This window comes from Pelmatolapia mariae, linkage group LG20 (genome assembly GCF_036321145.2).
Source record: "Pelmatolapia mariae isolate MD_Pm_ZW linkage group LG20, Pm_UMD_F_2, whole genome shotgun sequence".
In the NCBI taxonomy this organism is placed as follows: Eukaryota; Metazoa; Chordata; class Actinopteri; order Cichliformes; family Cichlidae; genus Pelmatolapia; species Pelmatolapia mariae.
This window is the reverse complement of record NC_086244.1, coordinates 26,281,073-26,293,601: the sequence shown is the minus strand read 5'-3', so window position 1 is coordinate 26,293,601 and position 12,529 is coordinate 26,281,073. Positions and strand designations below refer to the sequence as shown.

Here is a 12,529-nt window from a genome sequence, read left to right as displayed (position 1 = left end):
TTGTCAGATAGCAGTGACAATAGAACTAGTTCATCTGGTTGTGAAGTGTATCGGTGTTGTGTTCAGCTGGATTTTGCTTTACACAGCACCAGAGGGCATACACTGACCCTGCCCACCAGCCATTGTTAGCGGTTTTCTATGAGAGGAAAAAAGTTGGCTCAAATGTCAAAGGATGGGAATGGCACAGCACCGAATCAAAACAAAGCTCCACACTGAATCCTTTGTCATGCCAGTCTCAGGTCAAACAAGAAAGGCCATGCTGGAGGAGAGAATATGTGGGCAACGAGCGCCAAAACATTTTTGGCATAGCTGTAGTATTTTCCCTTTAAAACATTCCAGTGATTTCGAAATTATAAAAGGCTCCTGCCCCCTCTCCTTTAGCTTCTTTTAGCTTCTTCTAAACACAGGAAGCGAGCGATAATATCACTGTGGGAGAAAGTGAAATGAAATTAGCTAAATTGGGTTACTTGGCTCAAATTACCCAAATCTGGTCGAAAAGGAAACTTTCCCTCCGCCTTTTGCCCCTCTGTCGCTCACACTAACATTTTATAGTCGCTTTTGACACTTGCAGCTCAACAGACATCTGCAGAGTCTCACCGCTATTTATTTATAGCACCCGAGGCTTCAGGTGACAGTTGAACATCATTAAACAACAGTATGTAATGTGTCCCATTGCTCAGAATAGCTTTTCGGTGAGTTGAGGGATTCTGGTCATTTATTTGTCTTTAGCAAAATATACTTTCTTTTTTTTTTTTTAACTATAATCAATTATGTTCCTATTTTTATTTTTTCATTACTAAAAGGAGTATCTGTGCATACATCTGGTCTGCATGTTTTCCAGTAATTCAGAATTAAATTAGTACAAAAAGGAGACCCTGCTCTTAGCCTGTCTCTCTGCTCTACTTTCATGTGCACTGACTGAGAAACCAAAGGCGGCTTTGGGGCCGGGGTACAACCCGAAGCTGATATCCAGGCTTATTTTTTAAATGTAACGTTTTGGATGTTTTATGTCAAAAAAGTGTGACCATAGAAAAGTCGTGACTATTTCGCTTAACTCTTTACCTTACCTTCACAGAAGAGTGTACGATAAAGGAAATTAGGGCTGCTGCTTATGATTGTGTTCATCAGTTATTAATTTGATAGCTATCCTGTCAATCATATGTGTTTATTTGTGGAAGAAAATCACAAAAACGTTCCAAAATAAGAAGCTAATGTTTGTCATCTCTACGATTATCAAAATAAATTTCAATTCATCCTCTGACCAGCAAATATAAATATATACATATATATATATTTCTCTTGCCCTATGATGACCAGCTGTAGATTATTATTCAAAAATATACAATGGTTTTTAATCAGTGAACAGTGATAGGAGGCAATTTGGAACAACCGTCTTATTAAAAATTTAAAATTATTGATCTGTTTTTTAGAGTTCATGTCAAATCACTGGAAAAACCAAAAAAGTTCAGACAAACCATTTATTAAAGACACGTGGAAGATCTATGGCCTTCCTAAAGATGGTCTTGTAGGTAAATCTTGTCCCAGGAGAGGCAAAGGAGGAGAGAGCAGCTTGGGGGTCAGACATGAGAGAAATTTACTACTATAAACTACTACTATAAACAGGACACATTCCTCTTGTAATTCTGAACATCTGGTACCCATGTTACTTCTTTTTTCTCTCCAGCGTGGGTATTTTGGGTTAGTCAAAATAAGCCATATGTGAAATCTTCACACTGCTTTCCACTCTGGTGATAGCCTGTTATAGATCTGCCCTGCATTTTCTTAGTTTACCTTGTTTATAGCTATTCTTGGGCATCCACTGCCAGCTCAAAGTTGTTTCGCTGATTTTTGAATGTGTGCTGCAATCTGTGATCACAAAGCTGTGAACATGTATAGAAATTATTTGCCTCCATATTTGGCGCTTGCAAGGACAAAATGATTCATGACGCTGTGATGGAGTGAGCAATCCGATGCCGATTTGGAAAAGTCATTTTAATATATTCTCGTGTGATATTTCCACCACTTCTGGTGACTGAGTTGCTACCATAGAAACAAGTATGTGTTGTTTTCCACACTGGAACATGCCAGCATGAACATCACATCTGGCCTGGTGGGATGGGTTAAAAAGGCAAGCTGTTGCATTTTAGACAGCAGCCTGAGTTATAGCTGCAGGTTAAAAGTCAAGCTGACGGGCCATTTGTGGCTGAGCTTATGGGATACTGTTGACACTGTTGTAAATGAGGGGTCTGAGTGCAAAAAAAAATTCCACATTTCTTCAAAGAGAATCAGTGAGGCAGTCGGTTTCAGTGACTAGTTTGCTCCTTATTGTTGCACTTCCTCCTATCTAAGATTTCCATGTCAACCTCTGTTTATAAGCATTTGTGTCATTGGAGGAAGTAATTAGTCAAACACTAGTGTCATACAGCTTGCGTTATTTTTTTATAGCGGTCATGAGGACATGAGATCCTAAATTTGTGCTTAGTTTCTAAATACACATTACATAATATGGGGTTTAAATTGAGCCCAGAAAAACGGCTGCATCAGGTCATCTCGTGTGGCATTCGAGTGTTGCTGGTTTACATAACAAGTCTGATGACAGGTCCAGTAATAGGCCGGTACCCTGATAGCAGCATGTTGTGTTATGAAGAAATGTGCTGCCTGAACAATACTGAGACCAAAGAGTGAGAAGGAGATGCGCATCGTCTCCTTCAACAGGATGCCAAATGTCAACACAGGAAGTGAGGTCACGGTATAAGTCTTGAAAACTTTGTCATCAGTTTGCTGATGGCGCCAGAGACTCATAAAGCGCCAGACACTGACACAGACTTAGTCAAAGCCACTATTAATAGTCAACCTGAAAAAAAGGGGAAATAGTGTGGTATGAATGAAACTAATGCTTACATTTTTTAAATGTTTTTTTCTGTTTTCCAGAATTCTATGAACCTGCCTCCAGACAAAGCACGGCTCCTCAGACAGTATGACAATGAGAAGAAGTGGGACCTGATCTGCGACCAGGTGAATTTGTGAACTTTATGTCATAAATTAGTAAACCTGCTGTAACACTACACACACCTGTCCACATTTTGTTGTGGCTGACTGCAGCAACTTACATCACGCCGCTCTTTTGTGTATCTTCAGGAGAGGTTTCAGGTGAAGAATCCTCCTCACACCTACATCCAGAAGCTTCGCGGGTACTTAGATCCTGGAGTAACACGAAAGGTGGGACCGTACAAAAATTATATAGTAGAACCCGGCTGATTGATGCGTGTCAAAGTCTACTTACAGGTTACACACACAACTTCTGTGACAGCTCTGATGCACCTTCTCCTTATCTCTGCTTGAGGCATTATCAGTTGTTACCAGCTTAAAGTATCAGAAGTTCATTGGTCAGGTTGCAGGGTGTTTGACTTCTCTGGTTCTCCTTTATTCATCCTCTATTTTACAGTTCAGCCTGAAGATGAGGGCAACACTAAATCTGCTGAGTAGGATTATTATTGTTTTTAAGGAACTGAAAAGTTCTCATGAAAACTGCCTAGAAAGTACAGCTTCAATGTAACCTGTAATAACCAGCATTTGTCGTGTCTTACAGAAGTTTCGCAGGCGTGTGCAGGAATCTACAAAAGTCCTGAGGGAACTGGAGATTTCACTGAGGACAAATCACATTGGGTAATCACGTCTTATCTTCTATTTTTCTGGTGAATTACGCACGTCTATTCATCTAAAGCTCAAGGAAACCACATTATTGTTTTGCCCGGTAAAGAATATTCTATTGTGTGTCCCTGCTGCTGCTGCTGCTGCTGCTGCTGCAGGGATCCAGAGCTTTTTCTGGTGCCCAGATTCCCCCCTCCTATTGTTCCAACTGCCAAGCTCTGCAGCTCCACTTCATAGAGCTGGTGCTCATAATGCCCAGATGGTAGCCATTGTGTGGCCTTGTCCACTCCCCCGTAGAAGGCAGCAGGAAGCTTTGTTGTATGCCAGAGGGACAGGAAGCCCGGCTGACCATTGCTGAACCCAGTGAAAAGCACAAGAACAAACACAAGGATACATGTATGTTTACAGAAGTCTCGCATAGTAAAGCAGACCACATTTTTGCATTGCAGAATCAAAAGCAGTACATTTTCCTCCTCACCCATCACACACGTGGATGCTATTTTATCGATTCCTAGCCTTCAGTGTCGCAGACATGATCTTTGTAATCCGTAGTCATGGAGGTGCTGCAGTGACTTGCCACTTATTCTGTGAACCAAAGTCGAACAAGTAAAACATGCCTTCATTTTTTATGGACTTCATTGAGCCACGTGAATAACTCTTATACAGTTTGCCTTCATCAATAAAGGACTTTTTCTTTTTCAATGCAGTTTCCAGAAAGGCTCACAGGCAAAGGAAAAGGAGCTCTATTTTCAGAAGACTTTTGTGGGTGGGATTAAGTGTAACAGATGCCGGTTTATTGTGTGTCTGAATCCTCAGCCCTGTCTGGTGTGTTATTCCTGAGATTGCCAAGAAAATCTGAAATAGCAACTGGTTGGAGAGAAGTACAGGGAGGAAAGAGTGAGGGTTCACAGCAACGAGGGAGGGGGGGCAGGAAGCTGATGATCAAGCCCACCTCCTCGTCCCCCCTCCTCCCTCCTGGACCCGGTCTAGTTGCTTTGTTCGCTTTCCTCTGCTCCTCTGCTCACCTCTCTTCCCTTTTCCCTCTTCCTCCTTCCCTCCGCTGTCAGGGTCCTGATTGGTTTCCTGCCTAACTTGCCATTGGCTGACCAGCAATCTGTCATCACAGCCATCATTTCAAGACTATTTTAAGAACCTTTTACCCCAATCCATCTCCCCCTGGAGTTCCCTCAAAAAATGGGGAGGAGGTAAAGGGGTCTGTGGGGGAGGCAGACTAAATACTGTTGAGTGTCAGGGGTTCTTCCTGAGCCCAGCTCTTTTAGCCATATGCCCTCCACATTCTTTCTCTAGTTGCAATGGGAATTCCTTTGTTTGGAGAAAACTGGAGTGAGGAAAACTGAAGCCTTGCTCTGCTTTACTTTCCATGGAATTTTTTCCACTTTCTTTTAGACCTATCTGGTCTGAAGAGCCGTCATCCCAAATAATTCTCATTTATTACAACTTTCGTCTCATTTTTTTGTAATTATGTTGCCTATAATAGTTACCAAAGTATCATTACCTGGATATATGGTAGATCTGTATAACTACAAATCAGATGAACAAGGAGCATGATGTGTCGGAAACAAAAGTCAGAAAATTCAGCTAGATGTGAATGAAGCGGAATATGAAAGCTTAAATGCCTCTAAAAACTTCCAGCATTACTTAAATAACAACTATGAAAAGTTCAGCCAAAGTTGAACCAGTGTATGAATAATTTGTTTAAACCTGCCTGCTAGTCTATCCATGATTTACAATTACATTTAAAGCTACAATAAAGAGATCCACTAAAGAATAAATAGCAATAAGAAAAAGAAAGACAATATAAAGAATCTTCCTTTCACTTATGTAATTTACTAATTTATTAGAACAGTTGCTTAAAAACTCATTGATATTCTTTGCAGTTGAGAGAAGTACTGGGGCTCTACATCTAGTTACATATTATCACACAGCCTTTCCTTATATACATCTGTACACATTTGTTTTATCAGTTGCTATTATGATTCCACGTCACACAGTACAGTGATAAATGTTCCCTCAGAATTTTAAAGTTCATTCTTGTGTAATGTGCTCTGCTAGCTGTCCTTATTTCAGTTATTATTTGTTCTTTTTATAAATTAAAAAAGAAAAGCAAAACAAAGCAAACCCAAAAGGACAAATAACTGGTATTACAATTGATCAGCAGAAAAGCCAAAACTAGACCTGAGTTGTTACAAACCAGTTCTTTAAGTTCTTTAAGTACAAAAGGATTTATGAGAAGGCTTCAGAATAAGAAGAATCCTAGTTTTCTTTATGTCTCTCTCTCTCTCTCTCTCTCTCTCTCTCTCTCTCTCTCGCTACTCTGTTAGTCGGTAACGGGCTGTCCTAAAGGATAAGGGTGTGTTTGGATCTGGCGCCCCGCTAACCTCTCTCTGCTTTCATGCGTCACAGGTGGGTCAGGGAGTTCCTCAATGATGAAAACAGAGGTCTTGATGTCCTTGTAGAGTACCTCTCCTTTGCTCAGTGTGCAGTCATGTAAGTACACACACACACACACACACACGCACGCACGCACGCACACACACACACACACACACACACACACGCACACACACACACACACACACACACACACAAATCATACACACCTCTTGACCAAACCTTTCCTTAGGAACTGGGTTGGGCTGTGAATCCAGCTGCTGAGTTAACACATTGTGTCATTTAGAGCCTGTGATATTAGTACATTGCATTCATTGGATGTATTTCCTGTGTCTTGTTGCATACTTTGTAACGTGAATGCATTTCTGGACGGATGCTACCTGGTTGAGTGCTGAGCTATACTTTGGAACAGAATCTGTGTGCTGAGCTTTATCGTGCAGCTTGATGACAGTTCTTGTGATAATGCCTGGCTCTCTACTAAGCCGCCTTGCAAACCTAACCTCCCCCATGCCTCTCATCTACACCCCTGTGCCTCTGTGTTGGCTTCTCTGTTTGTCTATGGCCCAGGTTGGATTTTGAGGGGCTGGAAAATGGGGAGGATAGCTTCTTGGACAAGTCTAAATCTTGGAGCAGGTCCATAGAGGATCTGCACCATACGAACGCCCAACCCTTCTGCAACACACTGGTGCGCTCTGCCCGCCAGTCTGTTCTTCGGTATGTATTGCTAAGCAAGCTTCCCCGCTATTAGCTTCCTCTGTTACTGCCTTGCTCTGCTAACCTTGAATGCTATATTTGCATGCAAGCCCATTGTCTTAGTACTGGTGTGCTAAAAAGTCTCTGACCTTTAGTGCTATCTGTCTCTCTTTGTTAACGGTTCTCGTTCATCTGCCCAGATGTGCGTCTGCACTGTCAACAGATGAGATCCAGCTGTGAGCAGCAACATATGTTGGACAGTTGTGATTCTCCTCTTCACCACTGTAGAGACATGACTTAAAGACAGATAGGGTGTAAAGTCTGATCGGAAAAACAGATATTATATAAGGGTGCGCAAAAATAGTCCACAAGAACAGACTCTAGACTTATAAATATTATATAAATATATTGTCAGATAAATTACTACTGAACTGTTATTGGTAGAAGGTATAAAAAGTTTTTCCGCCCACATTTGTAACGAAGTATGGAAAAAAATGTATTCTTGATGTATGGTTATCCCGATTATAAACCTTACCAGAACAGTTACCATGAAATGACTGTGCAATATAGTTACATAATAGCAGTCTGTGAACAGCAACAAGGAAACCAGGCATCTCCCATAATGCATCTGTAACCTCAAAAGCCATCTAAGTTTTTTTCTGTCAGACCTCATTCTCTGTAATTTTCTCTTTCTGTCTCTCGCTGCGACACACTTAAAACAAAAATCATAGAAAACAGTAGATACACTTCAGAGCTCTGTTTGACTAACAGAATAGAAGCCAGAACATGAATTTGATTGCTGAATTTGCTTTAATGTGCTGAATCTGTTGCAGCTACGGCTCAGTCGCGAATAGCAAAACCATCAAGAACTCCCGCCTCGTGAGTCAAAAAGATGATGTGCATGTGTGCATCATGTGCCTGAGAGCAATCATGAACTACCAGGTACCAGGAACCACCCACGACCCACAATCAGATATGTCTCATAAACTTGGAGCATGATATGTTTCCTGTGCAGTCAAGTGCTGAACTTTTATGCAGGTTTTCTGACCACATCCTCTCTGTCTCTCTGTCTCTCTCCATGCAGTACGGTTTCAATATGGTCATGTCTCATGCACATGCAGTCAATGAAATTGCTCTCAGCTTGAACAATAAGAACCCACGGTAAGAACTCAGGACCCCACCTCCATAAAAGCAGGGCTGGGCCAAACAATAGGGGAAACCCTGCAGCCAGTTCATACGATATGCTTCCCATTCTCCGTGGGCCTCTGCTTCTCTCTGAAGTCGAGGATCAGAGGTGTATACATGGGTCGTTAAGGGAATGTTTTCTAAAGGGAGATTTGTGGTAAACCACTGAGACTGATTACTTCATAATAAAGTCTATGAGGGTAAACACGTAAAAACCATGGAAACACCCACCAAAGCTTCAGACATTAATACAGATTATGACTTTTGAGCCCTGTATGTTAATATCTACACCAATTTTGAGGATGCTTGAATTTTGTGATAGAACATATAAAACTGTACTTTTTTAAAAAATGTATTTTTTCCAATAATAAGTGAGAGAGTTGTATTGATGAAAGTTTGGTGCATTTTCAGGACAAAAGCTTTGGTCCTTGAGCTGCTGGCTGCTGTTTGTCTTGTCCGAGGAGGTCATGAGATCATCCTTTCAGCATTTGACAACTTCAAAGAGGTGCCTAATGCAACTTTTTAATGAATTTTTAACAAGCTCTCAAGTTGTTATGTTCAGGATTAAGTTGTAACATATTGCTAGCCTAGCTATGTCTGAATATACTAATCAAAATTTAAGTAACATCAATATAATTGCCCTAATTTCCCACATCACTGGTATGCATAAAGGCATAAAGGTCAAGTGCAGCGGGCCGAAAACTGAGAAGCTCTGAGAGATTTTATCTACTGAGGTTGCAAGCAAAGCTCTATGGTGGCGTGTCTGAGATTATTGGACTCATTAAGACATCAGATGTTAAGTAACCTTGAACAATAATCAGAGGATCACTTCCCCAGTGGGAGCCAGTGAACCAGAAAGATTTGCTTAGCCTTTTTACTTTTTGCTCGTACAGTCACCTAAACTCCGGAACCAGACAAAATGCCTTACAGTCGAAAGCCTCAGCGAGACGCGAGAGCTAATCAACTCTCTAGTGGAAAACAACATAGTACTGCTGTTTTTCCAAAATTATGCATTAACACAAAGTGACAGACGTCTGAGATCTCACAAAGAGAAGGTCACGTTTGCTATTCATTCTATGTTTTTATTCATTTCATTTATACAACCTTTATTTAACCAGGAATTCTCTTGAGATTAACATCTCTTTGTCAAGGTGGACCTGGCCAAGAAGGCACACCATTACAATGTTACAAGAAGTTAAAAATCATTTATAACATCAAAACACTTAAAGTTAGAGTCAAAAAAATAGAAATACAAGGCCCACCATATCAATAGCAGTTGTGCTGTTCATTTGCAGAAGTCTTTATGAGAGCTCTGAACTCTCCCAAGGAAACAAAAGCATTCAGCTGCTCTGAGTGTTATTCTATGACCGAGGTGCAAAATAAGAGAATGCTGTTCTATAAAGTTCAGAGAAAATCCTGAGTAACCAACTGGAGGACCGCAAATCATAACAGCTGTACTAGTCGTCAAATTTTAGATCCACAGCTACAGTGTTTGTGTGCAATGTAAAGGATTTTTATTTCATAAACTTAAGAAACAACATAAATCAAACACTGAGATTATGTTGTTTGCAAGTAGAAAAACAGAATAAAAGAAATTGTTCATTTATGCTGATTATGCTTTTGTTGATGGATTTGTAACATATCAGTGAAACCAGCAGTTTATCAGATATTTGTTATGCCCACTTAAAAATATACAGCACGACATTATGAAGCCATTGGCTTCATTGATTTTTGCTACATACTTCATGAACACCTCAGCATTGTGGTTTGCTCCAAACTCATGATTTTTTTTTCATAACTAATAAATAAATAATTTGTAAAGTGCCATGGACAAAAAAACATGTAGTATGGTTGATTTTAGTTGATAAATATAGGTAATATTTCCCTAAGGTACCACTTTGACATTCAATTAAAACTCTCTGTCTCGGGTCTCTTGTTTGTCTACGTCGGACAAAGTTTTTGTTTCACTTTTTAAACCAGAGAAAAAAATCTTTGTTTTGCTTCACCTGATGTATTTCAGGTTTGCAAAGAGAAGCATCGCTTCGAGAGACTGATGGATTACTTCCGCAGTGAAGAGGGAAACATTGACTTCATGGTAAGACAAGCGTTTAGGTACGTACAGATGTGTCTTTTTTGTGTGAGACTACATCCATCAATACAAATAAAAATGTTTGGCTCAAATGCCAAAGGTATTTTTTATTATTATCTGCATAAGGGAAAACACACTTTTATACAAGGTGCAAATGCAAAATCCAGTGGACTATATGTCAGTTTTAAGGTAAAATATCCTGATACAGATTATACGTATCAAGTATATAAAGAATATTAATGAGCTGGTGTCTGTTTGCATTTGTTCTCCAGGTTGCTTGCATGCAGTTCATCAACATTGTGGTCCACTCAGTTGAAGACATGAACTTCAGAGTGCATCTGCAGTATGAATTCACCAAACTGGGACTAGATGACTTCTTGGAGGTAAAGAAATAATGTTGTGCTTAAACTGGGCCAATCGTTCTCATTGTCTACGAGGAGACTATTCGTGGAGTGTCACTAATGTTGAATTTATTCTCTCTCATGCCAGAAATCTAAACACACGGAGAGTGACAAGCTGTCGGTTCAGATCCAGGCTTACCTTGATAACGTATTTGATGTGGGTGGCCTGCTAGAAGATGCCGAAACCAAGAATGCAGCGCTGGAGAAGGTGGAGGAACTAGAGGAGCACCTGTCCCACGTAAGTGCACCACCCAGTCTGGACCACCAACACTGCTCTCTATACACATTTATGAGATTGTTGTGGTTCACCAGCTATGTACTTAAGTCGGCTGTTTCTACATGGCAATTAGAAATCTACTCGGTGTTTGCACTTCACAAGTGGTTCAGGATAATAATTGGGTGGGGAATGCTGGAAAATGGAGTGCGTGAAACAATCTTATTATTGTTCTCGTGTTGGCTCGGTCTTTCTGGGCTATTGCCTTTGTATCCCACGCTGCTTTGCAAAGACCTTCTTCACATGGAAAGGTCGTAGGCAGCCCCTGACATCATTCTTGGAATTTGAAAACAAACTCTGCTCTCAGAGGTCAGAAATGATGGGGGAGGAAGAGGGTGAAGATTCTCTCTGAATTCCTTAGCAAAGATGTGTAATGTAAAATCAAAACTGAGAGCTGTGTCATGTTATTGCTGCATCATGCTGCTTGCTGTATCTTATTTCTTAGTGATGATGCAGTGTATGGGGAGGAGAGATGGGGAAGTGGAGCTGGGAAAGATGCCCACTGTGTGGATCAATTCTTTCCTTCTCTCGTCTCAGTGTTGCTCCATCTTCTCTTCTAGGTGACTGAGAAGCTTCTGGAGGTTGAGAATGAAACAATGATGAAAGTAGCCGATCTGGAGAAACTGCTCCTTCAGAAAGACAAGGAGCTGAACGTAATACGGGTAAGCCACAGTCCTATTGACGTGATATTTCTTGCTCTCCTCGCATCATAAAGGCTTCAGATTCCGCGTGTGTTAGCAGAGATCAGGTTCATATGCTTGTGGCTAAATTGCTGTATTAGCAAATTAGGTCACAAAGAGACAGGATGTTTGTTTAGCTTGTGGAGTCATTGTGCATTATGCTCTTTATCACCCCCTGGTGACTGCTCAGGAGACTTACGAGTCAACCAGCACTCAGGTTAACACCCTGAGGAGGATGATCAAGGAGAAGGATGCTGCATTTCAGAGGCACTTCAACATTGAGAAGCGTCTGCTGGAGCTCGAACAGCAGGGGACCATCCGCTTGCACAAGAAACCCGATGGAGACATCGCCATCGAGCCGCTGGGCGTCGGCAGCGCCGGGATACCCTTGGGAAACATCGGAAAGCTGTCTTTGGGTTCAACGGCAGGGTTGACAGAACTAGGAGGACCCGACACAAGTTTACCACCAGCCAGCGAAGCACCTCCGCCTCCACCACCTCCTCCCCCTCCCCCTCCCCTGCCATCTGCTTCAGGTGATGACAATACTGTGACTCGCAGTCTGGTGATTCATGTATATGTATGTGAAAGTTGACTTTCTCTCTGTGGACCCTCAGAGCAGATCTATTTTCAGTTCCCTATATTTGTTAATTCGTGCCAAACCAAGTGATGGGTCACAGCAGTGTTCTTCTAAGCCAGACAGGAAAGGGAAACATAAGGCTGGTTTCCTTTGTCTCCGGAAAGGCCGCACTGACTGTTGGAGCACTTTCCAGCCTTTTATCATAACTAGACTTTATCAGGTTTCACTAACTTTAAAAATCTGTTTTCAGCGATTGTCAGGCCAAGGTGGCAGCCTCACGTAGAACACGAAGCTGTTACTAAACATGCAATAAAAATACTCTTCTGCATTAATTACAGGACACACTGTGCCAGTCCCACCACCACCACCTCCTCCCCTTGCTCCTCCTCTGCCAGAAGCTTCCCCCTCTGTCATCTTGAGCGTAGGTCTGTCAGGTGAGCGTGCACACAAAATTAAACTTGGTTGTCTTTGCCTTCGATTTTGATGTTCAAGGTTGACTAGATCAGAGGATTGTGGGTGGCAGGAGGTAGAGTGGATTGTCTACTAATCTGAAGGTCGGTAGGTTGA

The 12,529-nt window shown here is 41.4% G+C and overlaps 1 protein-coding gene across 5 annotated transcripts in view; it reads left to right on the top strand.

Annotated features, from left to right (window-relative positions):
* fmnl3 (formin-like 3) overlaps positions 1–12,529 on the top strand; it is a 32,761-nt gene that overhangs the window by 11,933 nt on the left and 8,299 nt on the right. For 4 of the 5 annotated variants that reach the window (XM_063463067.1, XM_063463068.1, XM_063463065.1 and 1 more), the window contains exons 2-15: positions 2,932–3,015; positions 3,139–3,219; positions 3,590–3,666; positions 6,076–6,159; positions 6,631–6,777; positions 7,590–7,698; positions 7,841–7,917; positions 8,353–8,446; positions 9,962–10,036; positions 10,303–10,413; positions 10,520–10,669; positions 11,266–11,367; positions 11,576–11,918; positions 12,301–12,396. In XM_063463067.1, coding sequence (XP_063319137.1) covers positions 2,932–3,015; positions 3,139–3,219; positions 3,590–3,666; positions 6,076–6,159; positions 6,631–6,777; positions 7,590–7,698; positions 7,841–7,917; positions 8,353–8,446; positions 9,962–10,036; positions 10,303–10,413; positions 10,520–10,669; positions 11,266–11,367; positions 11,576–11,918; positions 12,301–12,396 — 1,630 coding nt within the window. The remainder of the gene's footprint in view (positions 1–2,931; positions 3,016–3,138; positions 3,220–3,589; positions 3,667–6,075; positions 6,160–6,630; positions 6,778–7,589; positions 7,699–7,840; positions 7,918–8,352; positions 8,447–9,961; positions 10,037–10,302; positions 10,414–10,519; positions 10,670–11,265; positions 11,368–11,575; positions 11,919–12,300; positions 12,397–12,529) is intronic. The other variant, XM_063463069.1, reaches the window with a different exon arrangement.